This window comes from Lygodium microphyllum, chromosome 17 (genome assembly GCF_053477565.2).
Source record: "Lygodium microphyllum isolate KBCC chromosome 17, Lygodium_microphyllum_v1.1.10, whole genome shotgun sequence".
In the NCBI taxonomy this organism is placed as follows: Eukaryota; Viridiplantae; Streptophyta; class Polypodiopsida; order Schizaeales; family Lygodiaceae; genus Lygodium; species Lygodium microphyllum.
In genome coordinates, this window is record NC_141151.1 from 97447967 (window position 1) to 97466111 (window position 18145).

At 44.6% G+C, this 18145-nt stretch overlaps 1 protein-coding gene across 3 annotated transcripts in view; it reads right to left on the reverse strand.

The window, feature by feature from the left end:
- SOS1 (sodium proton exchanger, putative (NHX7) (SOS1)) overlaps positions 1–18145 on the reverse strand; it is a 214738-nt gene that overhangs the window by 2522 nt on the left and 194071 nt on the right. For all 3 annotated transcript variants that reach the window (XM_087697809.1, XM_087697807.1, XM_087697810.1), the window contains exons 18-19: positions 256–353; positions 24–155 (exon numbers count right to left, since the gene is read on the reverse strand). In XM_087697809.1, coding sequence (XP_087553935.1) covers positions 24–155; positions 256–353 — 230 coding nt within the window. The remainder of the gene's footprint in view (positions 1–23; positions 156–255; positions 354–18145) is intronic.

The following is an 18145-nucleotide window of genomic DNA, read 5'->3' on the forward strand; positions in this document are numbered from 1 at the left end:
TTGGAAGTAGATTTCAGTTATACCTGGACAACATCATGGAGGTGATTTGTCTCTTTCTCCTCCAGCAATCCTACCTTTTCCAGACCTTGAAGATAATCGACCAAGTGGTTCAAAATAGAATAGGTTACCTGCTTGGTTTTTACAGAACGTAGAACCTACACATAGTGATACAAAAGAGTTTGTGGATAATGCATTGTACTGAAAAGCTTTAGTTGAAAGGATCATTCTAAGAGCTTGCAACCATACTACATGTACCTCTGGAAAAGTGAGGCGGACATCTTCCAAGAATGTTCTTGCTGAAGATTCCTCTGCCTCGCTTTCCTTGATAACAGTTTCTGCAATGTCACTTTGACCTACAACAAACACATCATACTGAGCTGAAAAGCATGTGGGTATAACAACTGCCGTAACATGATATATATCTCTAATAAAATGCACCTTGATAACATTGGGATTTCCTTTTCAATTTGCTCACAATCACGAGTTTTCATCCATTACAAGTGCTCACATCACAAAACACAATGCTATGCTAAGGGAATACAATGAGGGCCATTCTCATATAGCAGTGTTTCACTTGGGCAGTGCCATCATAGGGGAATTATTAATCACTTTTCCAGGTGACCTTTTACAATGTAAAATGAATGCAACACAAGGGTAGACCAGACAGGGTAGGGATGCCAATATGGTATACCTTAAAGCCAAAGAGGGAGACTGGAGACACTATTGCTGTTCATCATTCTCGGTGGTATTGTATTATACATCTCATGCTTCATCTTGCAGACTTCATTGTTCATACATTCGAAGTTCTTGTTTTGTTTCTTTCTATCAGTATTCTTGCTTTGGATCATCTACAAAGTCTAACGGAACCCCTTCAGATCAGGCAATAGGATAAGCTATATCTAGCCAAGTTATTGTTAGATGTATCAGGTCATTGAGTAAATGTACTCTCTCTCTCTCTAATGAGAGAGAGAGAGAGCAGCATACAAGCATCATGGTGGCATCACTTTTCCACACCCTCCATTTTGGTAAATCATTTGGCTCTCTTGGAGGCTTGTTCTCCAAAAGGCCCACTGGCATCCTACAGAGGATCAGTTGGAATTGTTGGCGGTGTCGTAGCTGCTCTCTTGGAACGGGAAACAACAAGACAAGGCCCAAGTTCATATGGCACGTCTAGGTTTGTTTTCTGTTACAGATGCCACTTTGATGAGCCGTGGGGGCTTGATGTCTTTTCGTACAACAAGGAGACTTTTCTAGATTCCTCGTAGATACTGCAACTTGTGGGGCCGGATTGAAAGGTTGATGCAGCCTTTTCTTGCAATCGACTCGGATTTCCCTTGCCAAGATTGGGATCTTGCTAGTCATCTTTGTCTTCAAAAGGCTTCAGCTAACCAGGTGTATCATCTCTTAATTAAGAACAATGATTGGCTGGTTACTAAAGGCAATACAATTTGGGGCATGGGCATGCATAAATCCAAGGCTTGGTGGGAAATGATAGTGATGGAAGGATGGTTGAATAAGACCTCGTTCAAATGCAAGGACTTTCTTTGGAGAGAGATCATTGGTGGCCTTCCCCTTGCCTTGGCTCTTTCTAAGCAAGGAATCTCAAATGGCAACTATTTTTATGTACAACCAGCGTGGAATCTTCGCATGATAGATTTATTTCCTATCCTTTGGCTAGAAAAACTTGGACTCTTTTGACAAATATTTGGCAAGCGGTTGTTGGTCTATTGTTGCACCGTTTTGATTGGGTTTTTCCCAAGGACAAATATCCCACCCCAATGCAACCATATTTGGTCTTGTTCCGTTTTTTCAGATTTTGGGGCTATTGGCACAATCACGCGGAATGCTTTTGTCTTGGACTTTGCCATGGGCATCCAGGGACACATAGCCAAACTCAAGGGTCTTCTACATTGGCAGTTAGATCTTGTGTATCATGCTGATCTTCTCCCTAGGGAGGATTCAGGTCCAACGATGGATCAGTGACCATAACACCTTGCCCACCCTTTAAGCGCACAATATTTTCCCGGGCATATTTCTAATGCAAACGAGCAAAAAATTGATGAGTTTGACAGTTATTATCGTGTAAAGCTTCAGCTTTGGCCAACAGTTTGTATTTTGCATATTCCTCTTCTTGAAGAGATTGAACCCTGCCTTCAACCATTCAATGCATGTGAGCAAGTCCTCATTGGAATCCCTAGATTGACACAGAGACAAGGCATGGGCCAATAATGATTGGGCATGCTACAATTCAGCTCGAAAAGAGGAAGCATGCTGAATACCATAGTGTCGGGATAACACTCGTGCATTATCCCTAAAAACCGCCCATGCTTCCATCCCTATAGACAGTACCCTCGAGCTAAAAGAAGCTATCAGTTGCTGAACACCTTCCAAAAACTGGTTTTGTTGGAGAAAAGATTGATTAAAACGAAGAGGCAACTGTGCAAGGAGAGCCTTAAATGCATGAACGAGTCTGTGGTTCATTTCCAAGACCAAAGGATAATGATTTGACAAAACATGCTGTCTTTCCACCCACATATCAATGATTGCACGAAGAAAAGAATCACTTTGGCAAATATAGAACCTATCCAGTGTGGCCCAGGTATTTGGATGCTGAAAAGAACGATAGGTATATCCAACTTGTAATGGATACATCCAAGACCACATGTCTTGTTTCAAAGACATCTCTGCAATAGCATCCCATGCCTGTCGCTTAGAACCATCCATAACTGACTGCGGGAAAGTCACCTGATCCCCAGATACACATGCATTAAAATCACCCATGACAAAGCCTTGATGGGCCATAGCAAGGCAGTGCAGGTTATCCCAAAGCTAATGACGTTCCCTTGCAGTAGAAGGAGCATACATGCCTATAAGCCACAAAAACCTCTCCCTCATAAAATATTTCAACGTTCACTAATCGACCGCGGGTATCTTCAAAAACCAACGCTGGTTGCAGGGAGGATGTAACAGCCAATATAACTCCCGATTTATACGGAGTGGGACCACTAAAAAAGACCGCATAATCCTTATATACATAAGAAGATCGAGCCAAAGCGTATTGTTTGTGCTCCACAACACAAAAAACATCCCAATTTCTAGCTAACACAACTTTCCGCAACCAATACTGCTTGTTGCCCGAAGAAATGACTTTCACATTCCACAAAGCAATTTTCATGATCAATGACAAATGAGAAAAACTACTGAACCACCGCTTTTCCTTTCCCTTTTACATCAATAGCCTTGGTAGCCTAGAATCTCTTCATTTCACTTCGGATAACATCTACAAGATATGCCCTCTCCAGAGCTACAATCGAAGCTCGGGAAGGAAACCGCAGTTGCTGGGAACCGAAAACATCCCGAGGAGGCACAAGCCTTCCACGAGCATCGAATCGCAAAGCTGAATCAGAAGTCCTTTTGTCTTCCATTGTCGAAGCACGCAAAGATTGAGGTTTCATATAAAACCCCTTACCTCTGTGTTGAAAGGTCTAAGTGATTCGGGGTAGCGGAGGATGGGCAGGATTTGAGCAAGAATCTTGTCTAGCATTATGACGAACCACAGTGACCCAAGAATCCTCCCGAGGAGACAATTTTTGCCCAACCGCAATTGAAGCACGCTCCCCAACATGTGAGGAACATCCCTCTTGCCTTCCTTACTACCATGTTGGAAAAGCTACTCTGGATCAGCTACTGGTTGCTGAATCATTTGCTGAGGATGATGGTCTTGCATTTCCATATCTTGATCCATAGGGCCTTGCACTACCTCCATATTTTTGTCACATTCCGAAATGAAATGGCCCAACTGGCCACATATGAAACAATGTCTTGCAAAAGTACCCCATTTCAACTCATACACCAATGTTTGTAACCCTAGAACTTCAAAACGAATTTTTGTCGAGCGAGGTTTTCGTGTATCCCACAACATACATGCCCTATTCCTATTGGGGGAAGCCAACCGAGGTTCCACCAAAACCTCACCAAGAGTTCTCAGTGCCAAAGGGAGGAGTCTCCAAAGATGCCAAGGAAAATCAACCACCTCCATCCAAATTGGGCATGCGTGCCTCAGCACCTCCTGAAACTTGGCCATAGGCCTCCAAGGGACCATACGAACTAGCTGCCCATCCCAAAACAAAGGAATAAATTGCATGATGAAAGCCCGCACTTCCGAGGAATGAAATAGAACCTCAAAAAACCCCCTCGATCCATCGTATATCTCTTCAACAAGAGGGGCTTGCATATGCCCTGAAGCATCATCATGGCACTGTTCAACATTGACTAGCATAGACTGCAGCCAAGCACGAATTCTAATGATCAAGGGAGACGTTCTTGTAAAGTAAAAGATGGCAGCCCTTTCATGGAAAACAACAATTTGCTTTAAGACCAAGTCAATTCCTATGATTGCAACTACTTGATCCCCATTTGAAAAGCGTTAGCTTTACCCTCATTATCATGGGCATAATCCGACATAAGCTGATTGGCAATAGCTAGCATGAACAAGAAGCATTAGCCTCTGACTGAGGCAAATTTGGGGGGGCTTAAGACCGGTTCTTCAACTGAAATCCTACGACGCTTGGCCATTTCATCCCCATCCATCAATGGCCAAAGGTTTTCAGCTGAGAAATCACCATCCGAACCCTCCAGGTCTTCGTCATTCCCTTGCCCTATATGCTGATCGAGGAAGGCCATATCAATACCATTTGATACCTGCAGATTTGCCATTGTAGAACTAGATGTTGATAACAAATGTCTTACTGAACACTAACAAGCTATGTCCAACCAGATCTGAGCTAGGACTGACTTCTTCAGGCCTTGTGTGGAAACATTCTACGCAAGAGTAGTAACTGCGAAAGGTCTTCTCGGTCTCTCAATCGTTCACTTAGATGTTGCAGGAAGGAGGGAGGACAATCTGCAGGTCGACCAGTAGTATGTATGTATAGGGATGGCAAGAGCAAGTCACGTTTTACAAGAAGGGTAGGTGTGACCCGCTGCGGGACTGAAAAGAGGTAGGAAGACTGTGCATGACCCTCCTCAAGCACCAACACTCCTGATCTGTGGCGCAACCCTGTGGAAATGCCGATCACGTAAGATTGTAGGACGATTAGGGTTTACCAGCTTGACGACCAGCAGAAAATGATGGTGCACTGGGGCAGATACGATTAATCCGGGTCAAAGAGCAACGCAAACGGTGCTCAGGTCAAATCATCGCCATGTCTTGCTCTCCTGCCATCGCTCGATCACTCTCTCTCTCCCACACCCTCTCTCTCTCGATTCACAAGATAAAGCCTCTTTATACGTAAGAGGTTCACCTTCATCTATGAGCAAAATGCAATCCAAAGAAGGATCAAACCTTTGTATAGGTCTTCTGACAAGTGTAGACCTTCTTACCTAATGATCTGAGTTATCACATAATGGATCCACATCCAAAAGAATGTCAATGACCTCATTATTTGGCTACTGAACTGCATGTTCAGGTTGCTATAACAGAATTTCAGGCTGCTGTAATTCATTCTCAGCATGCTGATTTTGGTACCCTAGCTGATTTTCAGTATCCCCTTACTGCCCATTTTCATCTAGCTCAATAATGATACATTGATGGCTGTTCAAGTGATTGATCATGCTGAAATTTAACTTCCTTTTTTTCTGAGTCATTAGATGTGACATTTTTCAGCAGCTTTGACTCATTAAATACCACATCTCGGCTGCGTAGCACCTTGTTTATGCTTGGAACCCAAACTCTATAGCCCATTTCACCGTCATCTCCATAGCCCATGAAGATACCTTTATGAGATTTCATGTCAAGTTTAGTTTTGCTATCGACAGGTACATGTACATAGCATTCGCAGCCAAAGACTCTTAAGTAGTTATCTGAAGCAAGTTTGCTAGATCAAACCTCTTCAAGAATGCCACTTTCAAGTGCATGGTGTGGAGATCAATTGCAAATGTGCACCACGGTTTTAAGTGCCTGTACCCAAAACAATTGCGAGAGATTAGTTGTGGACAGCATGCACGGATCTTCTCACATAACTTGCGATTCATTTGCTCAGCCACACCACTAGATAACGGATTATAAGGAGCAGTAAGCTCCCTTTAAATCCATTTGTATCACAAAATTTATCGAATTCTTTAGATACATACTCTCCCCCGTTATCTATTCTTATGCATTTTAATTTTAAACCCTTTTGAGTACTAACAAATGAATAAAACCTTTTAAAAGCATCCAATGCCTCACTCTCTTACTTAAGCAAGGAACCCATAGTTTTCTAGAATGGTCATCAATAAAAGACACAAAATAATGGAAACCACTATAAGTTTTTATTGGCATGGTGCGTACATCAGAATGGACTAAATCCAAGATACATGCCTTCCTAGAGGCTCCATGAGAGTATAGACTCTTTACATGTTTACCCGGAACATAGTCATCACAAAAGTCAAGCTTTGAGTTTTTCACATAAACTCTTCCAAGTGAAGAAAGTGCCTGCAAACCCTTTTGGCTCATGTGTCCAAGACGCTTATGCCATAACTCCATGTATGAATGTACTTCAACAACTGTAATAAACTTTCCAGGAAGTGCCTTGCAAAAGAGATAATATAGAGTCTTCTTTTTACCACCTCTAGTGACTAGTTTAGACCCTTTCTGTATCTTCCACATTCCACCACCAAAAGTAGTGAAGTAACCTTTGCTATCTAGTTGCCCAACAGAAAGCAAACTCTTTTTTATGCCAAGTACATACCTAACATCATGAAGGATCAACAATTCCTAACCATTTTTAAGAGCCAAGTGTATGGTGCCCATCCCTTCAATATCACATGTATGATTTTTGCCAAGGTAGACTTTTCAAAGATTATGGAGTTGCATGAAATGAACCACCAGTTTCAACAATTCACGATTGTGACAAACCATCATATGACAAGGCATCCATCACATCCGTTTTAGTGATATACATGTCTTCCACTGTCATAGCATATGGATCTAAAAACGCAACCAACAAATCAACATCTTTATCCTCTTCAATTTTCTCAATAACGACACTGGATACCACATTTACTTTTTCTGTTTCTTTAGGGATAGAGTTGCCAGATGTGGAGCAAAAATCAACTAGCGAAAGTCGGTTAGTTTTCTTACAGATCCATACTCTAGCACGGAGTGGGATGTCCACTTGGGGTTCAGATGGGTGAGCAGGGGACAGCCCGTCCGATATCTAGGGTTCCAAGTGGGGCTCGACATCACTCCTGCCCACAGCAGATTCTTCTAGTTCTCGACTTTATTAGACGGAAGTTGACCTAAAGAAGCACTATCCGCATTTCCTTAGCAGGTTGAGCCCTCGTGGTCAACCAGGTCCTCCTAGCGATGGCTTGGTACATCGCCTCTTGTTGGTGTTTCTCCTCGTCTTGTGTGATACAGATTCGCCGCCTAGTGCGGAATTTTCTCTGGGTTAGCTCAGACGGTTCTAGGCATTCTCGGGCCAAGGCAGCGTGAGATAACCATCATCCGGCATCGGTTTGAGGGAGGGCTTGGGATCATTGACCTAGAGTTCCAGAGCTTGGCCCTTTTAGGCAAGCTAGTGGTCCATGGTCTCACACCAAGTGGGCAAACCTGGAAGGTCCTTTTGCAAAAGGGTCTCCAAGAGCGCAGACCAAGGCTTGGCACAAGTTGGAGGCCATCCTTGAGATGGATCTTCACGACTGCCCAAATCATGCCACCCAGATCTTCCTTCCTCCATAGTTTACTTCGAGTGTGGCAAGGCCTTTGCAAGGCCCTAGTTTAGAGGCCCCCAAGATGCCAGGAGGAGATAGACCGCCAGCCGTTGTTCTGGATTCCCTAGGACAGAGATCGAGATGGGATACATATAGGTGAGTGCTCCCACATTCAATGGGTTGGTTGGGAGGCTGGCCTTGCTCATACTATCAGGACGTGGAGAGAGGTGTACAGGATGGTGGGTCAGGAGGTGTCGCAACGGGCATCAAGATGTCACTGACGAGTTGAGCTGAGGAGGGAGATTGACTCAACAATCCCTCAAGAGTGGCTAGATTCCTTGATCCAAGAGCCAGTGGAACTGATTTGGGTGTGCATTTTATTCGTTTTAAGACCTGGGGAGGTGTGGGTTGCTAGATTCTCATCGGTAGGTATCCCCTTACAAGTGGCATGTAGAGTGGGTGGTGCCCCCTACGAAACTTTTTTTACCATGCAGGATGGGGGGGCATCTGGCTCTTGACAGAGGGCAACAAGATGAAGAGATTGCTATCCTTTCCTGAGGAGGATTTGTGTGGTCGGACTCCAAGGGAAGACCTGGTGACTAGACCCTTATGTGCCATGGGAGGAGTTTCAAGAGTGGCGCCTTTGGATATGGGAGAGTAAGCCACTTGATGAGTGGAGTGGAATCTTGGAGAGTGGCTATGGTCGGCCACTGTGGTCGCCAAGAAGCCTCTGAGGTTCTTGGAGTACACAGCCAGGATTGGTAGATATGTACTGATGCAGGAAGACATGGATTGAGCGCCTTCGCTTAGACTCGGCGGAGCATAGCATCACGGATGCCTTTTGTTGAACCTTCTGGCGTCGCCTATGGGATAGCTCAAGGCCGAGGAGGGTATTGTATTTCCTTTGGCTTTTGGCACATGGGGGTCTGGCTGTTAGAAGTTGCTTGGCTCAGATGCAACAGGATGGAGGTTGTAAGCACTGCCCATAGCAGAATTTGGAAACTCCAAAGCAGTGCCTTTGGTTTTGGGAGCCGACATAGCTCATGTGGAGAGGAGCCATCGAACCTTCTGGCGTTGCCTATGGGATAGCTCAAGACTGAGGAGGGTATTGTATTTCCTTTGGCTTTTGGCACATGGGGGTCTAGCTGTTAGGAGTTGGTTGGCTCAGATGCAACAGGATGGAGGTTATAAGCACTGCCCATAGCAGCATTTGGAAACTCCAAAGCAGTGCCTTTGGTTTTGTGAGCCGACATAGCTCATGTGGAGAGGCGCCTGCCGTATTCTACGCCGTGTGGCACCCAGCCTTGGATGTATCTCGTGGGGGGTTTTTTGTTGGCAAGAAGTCAACTAGGGCCATCACCTTTTGTATGAGGCTGGGAAGCAAGACACGATTTTTCTCATTAAGGCTGAGTCTTGTCCAGTGGTCGACTGGGAGGCTTTACCCATCAGCCAAGTATTGGAGCCCATAGGAAGTCTTACAGGATGGCATATTTGGAAGGCACGTTATCAAGTGGTTTTTGGCGGGGAGTGCCTTTCAGTATATGTGACTTTGGTAGAGCTTTGGACCTCCATCATCCACTCCCTCCGCGGCCGAATGGGACCAGGTGTAGGGCGAGTCTCGAGACCGTCAGGAACTTCGTCTTCACTTTCTGCGCACCTGGAGCAGCCATGACTTGTTCTTCATGATGCAGGTAGGCAGCCCCACATGGCGATACACCCCTTCTCCATGGCTTTTTGCCTTGATCCCCCCTAGACCACCTTGAGAGGCTTGTATACATAATGGATTTGTGATTTGCATAAACTCCAACTAGTCTGTTGAGCATTTGCACTTCGTTGTATATAGCCTTCTGAGTAATATAATTAGCCATATTTTACTTGCAAAAAAAAAGGGATAGAGTTTCCATCCTTTCATTCTTTTTGCCTTTTGCATTAGCTTGCTTCTTGCGTTCTTGTTCCCTTTTAAAGTACCTATGATCGGGCTTTTATGCCCTTTGCAACCACATTGATAACAAGTTATATCTTGTAATTTTTGTTCTTATTTGCAGCATTAGTTCTTTTTTCAGTTTTTTTCTTACATTGTAGGCTGATCCACTATTTTTCCCACTTGCCTTGTGTCTGATCTCTTCATTGAGAATAGAACAACACACACCATCAAATGTCAAGTTGGGGTTATTTCTCAATGACAAAACCAATGCTTCCCATGAATCGGGCAAGGTCATGAGCAAGAAGATAGCCCTCAATTTAGGATCAAAAGCTGGCAAGCTTGCATCCTGTAACTGACTTAAATACCAGTGAAAGCATTCAAATGCTCTGAGGCTTAGACTCATCTTCAAGTTGACCAACTTTCGCATGAGATGTACTTGATTGACAAGCGTATTCTCATAAGTAGCCTTGAGTTTCTCCCAAACTGTATAGGTAATATCAAGCCCCTTTATATCAACCAAGGTAGCCATTTTAATGTAAGTAATGGCCTTTTTATTCATTTTAGCCCAATCCTCATCTGACAAAGCAACATGCTTATGTTCTGCTAAAGCATCATCACAATCCTTTAGAAAGAGTATACCTTGTGTACGATCTTTCCAAAGATCAAAACCATTGCCATCGAATTTACGAATCTCAAAGAGATTCTTTGTGTTAGATGTAGATGCACTGTCAGCCATCTTCAGCAACAAAAAACTGCAATAAAGGACTGAATTCTTTCAGCCAATAGCAAGGTTGCTAAATGTAACAAGTACACACACTTGTACTTTCAAGGTGTCCAAGAAGCAGATATTTAGTTGCAATTTCAATCTCAAGTACTGATTACAGCATATTCACGAATCAAATCTGATACATTTGCATTAATGACAGCTCCCACTTCAGTAATACATCACCATAATGCCCAAATGCAATAACCCAAATGCTGTATTTACCACTGTTTCACTGCATAGTGAGCATTTAGCAATACACATACCAAGAGAAGCTGCCCTTTTACAACATTTGAAGCATCCAAAGCTCAAAATTTTCCCACTCAGTAGTAAATCTGCTGCAAATTTCATTGTCCAGCCTCAAATCAACTCAAAATACATCACCAATGTGGAAAGCCCCAAAATTTTTACAATAAAATTGTCCCAATTGCATCAATTCATGTTCTCGAGCATCAAATGTGGGCAAATGTTGCAGAAATTTTACGAATTCTGCAAAAGCCCCAATTTCAGAATCCAAGAGTGCACAAATTCCAAAGGAATTGGCTCAACTGAGCAAAAATTGCACTTGAACCTGAAAATCCCTAAAATTTCTAAGACTTGTGCACTCAATGTTTGCAATTTATGGGTCTAGAGTCACCGAAATATGTGACAGGCACCAAATTTGGAAAAGCCCCAAATTTGCACAGATTATGCCTGTGAACGCCCGGAAGAGAAGGAAGAAAAACTGAAAATTCCAGATTTAATGAAGAGGGCCATTGACCTGCCTCTGGCCCGACCCTAACCCGTGTCGACCTGTCTGTCAATTAGACATGTGCTACCCGTCAGTCGCCTGGCCCCATCGACTGGTCACCACTTTCTGGTTTGTGCGCTGGTCCTATCATCACGTGTGCCGTTTACCCCCAACCCCCACGTGTTAGTCCTATCGATTGGTCGCCACATGCAGGTCTCATCCACTTGATCACCGTCTGATGCATGCTTGTGCTGCCTATCAGCCACCTGGGCCTGATGACTGTCACTGCCCCCAGTCTCCTTTGCCACTCCCTCTAACTCCTCTTTTGAGGCATGGGCCCTCCCTCCTCATCTTGAAATGAGTCTAGGCAAGGCCTACTAATTTATCTTCTCTACTGAATCCTTAGGCAGTCGGTTGCAAGGTAGCCAACCATCCTACAAGTAAAGTATTATCTTAGGAGGCCAGTATAGTATACTATCTGGAGCATGAATCTTCTATGCACTGATGGAATGTTGATGGCTCAAGGAAGGGAGCCCAATGCAAAACTGGGGACCATAACCCTAACTAATGGGTACTACGGGCACCCCTCAACCATGGCATCTATGAAGGTGCTATCCCATTGGATCACATGCCCGAACGCTCTACCAATCTAGGCTATATGGTGCAAGAAGTACTCATCTGGGCCAAGAAACTATATTGCGATAGATATGCCATCTCTGATTCTGGAATAGCCCTTGCCCTCTATCCATCTATCAAAGAAGGCAACTGCAGTTCAAACAAGTAATGGGCTAGTGGCAAGCGCCACTGCAGATTGCTTTGGTGTATTGAAGCTAATCTTGAAGCACCCTTTCCTAACAAGGTTACTTTTGTAACTCTCACAGGGGTGCCTGTGAGGACTGTCTGTATCATGTCTTTCAGTGTGTGCACCAGTGGTCTGTCACTTACTAATTGAAACAGCAGAGATAACACATCATGCCCCTGAGCTGCCACTCTTATCTCTGATGTTGAGCTCCACATTAGGATTGAACCTGTTCTATGGGATAACATCAGCCATGGGAGCTGCACTGGAGTCCCTGAAGGTAGAAGATGGACAGTTACTATCTTATGGATCACATTTTCTCCTTCTGGCTGCTATGCGGGTTCTATTGCTGAATTTTTGGTGCTCTGCTGGTCTTGGGGTGACTCTTGTGAGGAGGGACCGAGTGACAAGGAAAGGGCACATGCCCTCACATGGAACAATGCTGGTAGGGTGGCGGGGCAGCACATGCCCTTGATGCCACAGGGTGGCTATCCAGAGAAGCAGTCTAGGAAAGGAGGGTGAGAGCTGTTTAGCAGATGGCTGAGAAGGGCAGAAGCAGGTGGCTGAGGAGAGCAGAGGCCTCAGTCCAGTAGGACACTGAGCGGGCTGAGGTAACAACAGCAGAGGTGGGTAGAAGACTGAGCGAGCTCAGGGCAGGGAGAAGGTAGTAGGAAAGGAAGTGGCTGTGACAGCGTGGAGGGGGTAACTGGAGGCATGGCATTATCGGGAGGCAGCAGGACAGGATGGCGTAGCAAGCAAGATTGTTTCCAGCAGGTCATCACCAGCAGATCATCACGTCATGATCACCACATCAGCCATTAAACAGGCACCATCAATGATCGGCCTTCGTCAGCCTTTTGACTTGTTCATCATCTTGAAGCAGAGGGGCTGCTTTAAGCTCAGGCCTTAGCTCGTATCATTCAAGTTTAGTTATTCAAATGTTCCTCTCAACAACATTTTAGGAACAAGGGAAGATGAAGAAACCCAAATGAAGCAAGATGTGAGATTATCAACAACAGTCTCAAAGTTTTGATCCTCCATCAGAGGGGTAGCAATCAAAGCTTCTACTTCAACAAAGGGTGCTAAATCTTGAGGCTCATCTATGAAAGAAACTAAATCTCCTCTAATAGTAGCTGCTTAGAACAAAGTCCTGAGGCAATGTAAAACCAAGACAAACAGATAGATGCTTTCTGTATGAACATCTTATGTATGGAAAGGGGCTTTGAATCCGACCATTATTAAGCATGATCTTTACAACCACACCAGTCTACATTTCAACTTCCAAACCTTGTTGGCTTTCTTTGCAACCCACTTCTTATCCTGTAACAACAGATAGTAAGTCCCATTTGTTATCCAAACGACCAAGTTGCTCCCTGAAGGCCTGGTCTAACCAATGCTTGTGTGCACCCAAAGGTAAAACTTTTGGAATGTTAGAATATGATTCCACATGGCTCTCATAGTCTCCTGGGTGCCATGTACCTTTAATGGACCTTTCTGAAGGATGGCAGTCATGCCTTACAGAACAAGGTGACAAAATTTTGTTCTTTAAAGGAAAGGTAAATTAAAAATACAAAACCAAGTGAAAATTAATGTACAATTATATTGATCCCTCAAATAATAATAGAAAATCTGATAGGTAATCGGACTTCTCCAGATCTACTAGGCTGGCTGCTCTCAACAGAGAAATGTTTAAAATGGATGCTTCATGAATAACCAAAATACATGGTCTACTGCACTATAACCAAACATGCCATCATATTAACTATCAACTGGTTGTCTTGTTGGGGGTAAAGGCGCCTCTGCCTAGCCGCCTGTGTATTACTACACTGATAGTACCCGCCACTGCACACTGCAGGTGACGAATGCCCGTCACCATCACTTTATTCTTTATTCTTTTAGGACAGTTTGAATAAAGGAAAGCCTGGTCACATATTGTGACTGTTGGAGTTCTCATTTGTGTCTCTCTCTCTTCTTGCTCTTGCTCTCTGTCATAGCTCACTTCCAAGAAAGCTTCGATCCTTCTCACCTTTCAATTGGTATCAGAGCTTTGGATCAGAGCTTGATCATGGAGCTTGGCCCGGCATTACTTCAGCCCGGATTGAAGACTTAGAGCTTAGAGCTTCAATGCCAGCCATGGCTTCTTCCCCTCGAGGTAAGATTTCATTTCCCGCCTCTCCCTGGCCCTCATAGGCTCTTTGCAGGTGTTTCTTGGCTTCATTGGGCATCTTGTATGCCCCCATTTTCCCCCTTATCCTCAACATAACCAGCAAGCCCCATAGTAGCAACTTACGTTTTCTTTTTTTGCGCCTATTTCAAAATCTAGCTCAAAAATCCCATTTTTTCTCATATCTAGGGCATCCAGAACCTGATTTAGGCAAGGTAAGAGCCTAACTTGGAGTTTCGGTATGCTCCGGAGGTGATGGCGATGTTAGATCTCCCAAATTCTGATCATAACATTTTTTGCAACAAATCTGAGTTGATTTACAACAAGAAAATGTCATGCTCTTAGCTTATGTGATGCTCTTGAGGCTTGGTATTTGATGCCCAGATGCTTTGGGGATGTTTGCCCAATGTTTTGAGATGCTTTGAAACTTGGTTTGAGCTTCCATAGCTTGATTTATGCAGGGATTTACTGCTGTACATTGTTTAGGCAGCAAGGTTTTATCAGGGACGGCTTATGCATAATGCTCTTTGTTGACATTCGGGTGTCCTGTTGGATGTATTGATGCTTGGTCATCATGGTTTATGCCTGGATATGCTATTTGAGAGCTATTGAGCCTTGATTTGGATGCAGACACTTCGTTGTTGGTTGGGATTTATGCTACCTTGGTTGACAGGTTATTTTACCTCTAGTTTGGTTATGCCTATTGGTTTCGGGCTATGTCTTTGGGATATTCAATGAAGTATTGGCCTTCGGGGTACGACATCGAGCTTGTCTTTGGTTCCAGATCTTCATTTGAGCTTGAGCTCGGCTTTGGAATGCATTTGATGCTCCGTCTTGGATGTACATATGGCATGTATGTTACCTATGTTTGACCGGTCTTGACATGCTTGGCCTATGCCATTACTACATGCTAGTTACATTGTTTGGAGCCAATTGCTACTAGTGCTTTGTCTTGGCTTGTATCTGGCTTTCCCGAACTTACTTGGGATATTTCTTGGCTTGCCAGAGTTGTATTTGGGATACAGTTGATGTCTATGAATGCTCTAATTGAAGGCTATAGAGCCTATATGCTCATGATGTCTTCTTGATGTTTGGTCTTGGATCTTTCATCATTGGTTCTCTCATATGCCTTTCTTGAGCTTCTTGGCTTGATCCATATGGCTTTTGTACTAGTGGAAGCATCATTGGATAATTGGCAGACATTGAGCAGGTGGTTTATGCTATTGAGCTTTGAGTCTTCTGAGACTTAGATCTTCTTCACTTGGATGTTGCATGGTTGATATGCCATGGTCCGCATACATGTAGTTGGGCTGATTTGGGCTTCGCACTCCCTGAGCATACACCTCTTTGTGTCAGGTCTTGCCAGTGTTGTGTACACTTTGCCCTATTACACAGGGGATATGCCGGCTTACTGACGAATTCGTTTGACATGCTTGGGTGTTTACTCGATGTCCGTATAACTGTCATATGTTGATTTATGCCCGCTTGATGTTGGTTATGCTTTGACAGTCAGTGGTTGACTTGGTGCATTGATTTTGCCTACACTTTGCTCTCATTGTACCTAGCTGTAATTTATTACAGCAAGCAGTTATGTATGGACTGATGTGGAATTTTCACGCTGAATCATTCTGATTTTATGTACTTTTGATAGTACTTTGTGGGCAGCATCATTAGCTATCAGTTCACGGTCATTTTGCCTTGGTTTTGGTGGTATTTTGGCTGTTTACAGTAGAAAACAGCAAGCAGATTTAAACTGTCTGCACTGTTTTGGACTGCATTATGGGTTCTTCTTCCACTGACAGTGCTATCTTCAACATCACTAAGCTTGATGGTACAAATTATGCCTATTGGAAGAGCCAAGTTTGGCAGGTATTGGTGCAGAAATCGTAGATAAAGCCACTAAGGATGCATGGCGAGCAGCTTGAAACTATGACTGATAACGAATGGGATGAGCTTGATAAGTTATGCAAGTCCACCCTCATCTTGTCTCTCACTAACAGGTGTATTATAATGTGGTTGAGGAAGCACAGACTGCTTGGCAGCTTTGGGATAAAATTAAAAATCTCTATGACAAGAAAAGTCCAGCAAGTCAGATGTATTGGCTGAAGCAGCTTATGGACCTGCGCATGAAGGAGAATATGACAATGTTTGCTCATTTGAGCCAGTTCCATGCTATTCTCAAAAACTTGACTTCGCAGGGTATCACCTTTAATGATGAGGTTACTCCATTGTTTTTGCTTGGGACTATGTGAGTCACGGGATGTAATCCACACTGCCTTATATGCTTCGGCTACTATTTTGAACTTGCATGATGTAGAGAGTGCACTTCTGCAAGAAGAGATCAACCGTAAGAACTTGGATGCCTCTCGTATGTCGCATGCTTTTGACTGTTAGAGGCAGAGATAGTAATGGCAAGAATGACCGTGGGTATGGCCGTGGCAGAGACTTGCAGAAGTCTAGGTCTAAGTTGCGTGGTAAGTCGCGCAACAAGTCTTTGTTAGCAGTCATGTTTGTCATGCCTTGTCATCTCCTGCCTGTGAGCCTCAATCTGAGTCAGACGAGGACATTAGAAGCTCTGACATGTCTGTCATATGTTATGATGGGGGAGGCTAGTCACTCTTGACTGGCTATCTTAGGATGTGTATTTCTTTTTGGCCTCTTTTAGTGGGCAACCACTGACTGCCCGGCCACTTTTTTGGTCACTAATGTGGGGCGCCCATTTTAGGGCATTTTTAGGGTTTGCGCCCATTTCAGGGTTAGGGTTAGGGTTTGTCCTTTTGCCTATTTATAGGTAGCCCCCCTCCCCACTTGATCACTTGTCTTCTTGCAGATTCCGACACTCCTTCTCCCCCATGGTGGTGCTGCCATCATCATCAACCTGATCTGGTGCCCTCATTGACGCTGTGGGCTGCGTGCAGGGACTGATCAATCTCCTTCCGCCTTTCCGTTTGTATTCAGCATTTATTTCAGTCAGTGCAGATTTCTCTTCCTTATTTTCTGCTTTCTCTCTCTCTCCCTCCGTGTTCGTATTCCTTCTTCCGCAGCGCACTCTCACATGGTATCAGAGCCGAAGGAGAGTACACGGAGCTGAGATTTACGCGGGAGATCACCCAAATCTTTGCGTTTGCTGCTGGCCTCATCCCCAACAGCCAAGGCGGCCCCCTCCAGAGGCTGCCACGTGTCACCATCCTTGCATTTGCTGCAGGCGCCCCCTCCAGGGGCTGCCACGTCATCAACCACCACTTCCTGCTTGCGTTTTCAATTAGGGCGGCCACTCCTACAGCTGGGCGACATTCCTCCAATCTGCGTTTTGCTGATCTGGCTGTCGTTCCATCTCCAGGCGGCTCTTCTCCTGCTGGCAACCTACTCCTAGGCTACGTTTTGGTACTGGTGGCTTCTGTCTTGGTGCTATTCATCAGACAACCTTGTGTTTTGCAGCTCCAGGTGTCTGTAGGCCTCCCCCGCCTGCGTTTTGGTGATCGGTGACCATACTGCTGGTCATTATTCGGCATCGGCAAAGTTTTCTTTGGTGTTTTGCAGATTGGAAGATGTCTTCTTATCAGTTTACGGGCTTTGATGACTCAGATGACGAGCTTTTGTCTCGACACTCATCTGAACGGAGGCGTGAATTCTATCACGAGGACCGTCGTCCGGAGTCTATTTCTCTTTCCCGTCCCCCTTCTATTCATGTATCTCGGCGAGCCCCTTCCAGTGGGCCAAAGATGCAGCCTTTGGTACCCCCTGTACAGGTATCCATACTTCCTCAGCTACCCAAAGAGGACAGGTTGGATGGCTCCAACTTTTCTCTATGGTCCTGCAAGGTGGAGTGTATCTTGGACTCCTTCGATCTTTGGGAGCTTGTTTCTGTTCCTATTCCCCGGCCTAAGGTGGATCCCGCAGATGGGACATCTATGGATCGTGCAACCTTATGGGATCGGCTCAATTCTAGAGCCAGATCTTTCCTCTTTCTGAGTTTGCAGGATTCTGTCCTTGTTCATGTTCACAGGTTGAAGACTGCAGCAGACGTGTGGAGAAAGCTCACGTCTCTCTATCAACAGAAGACGTTTGCCCAC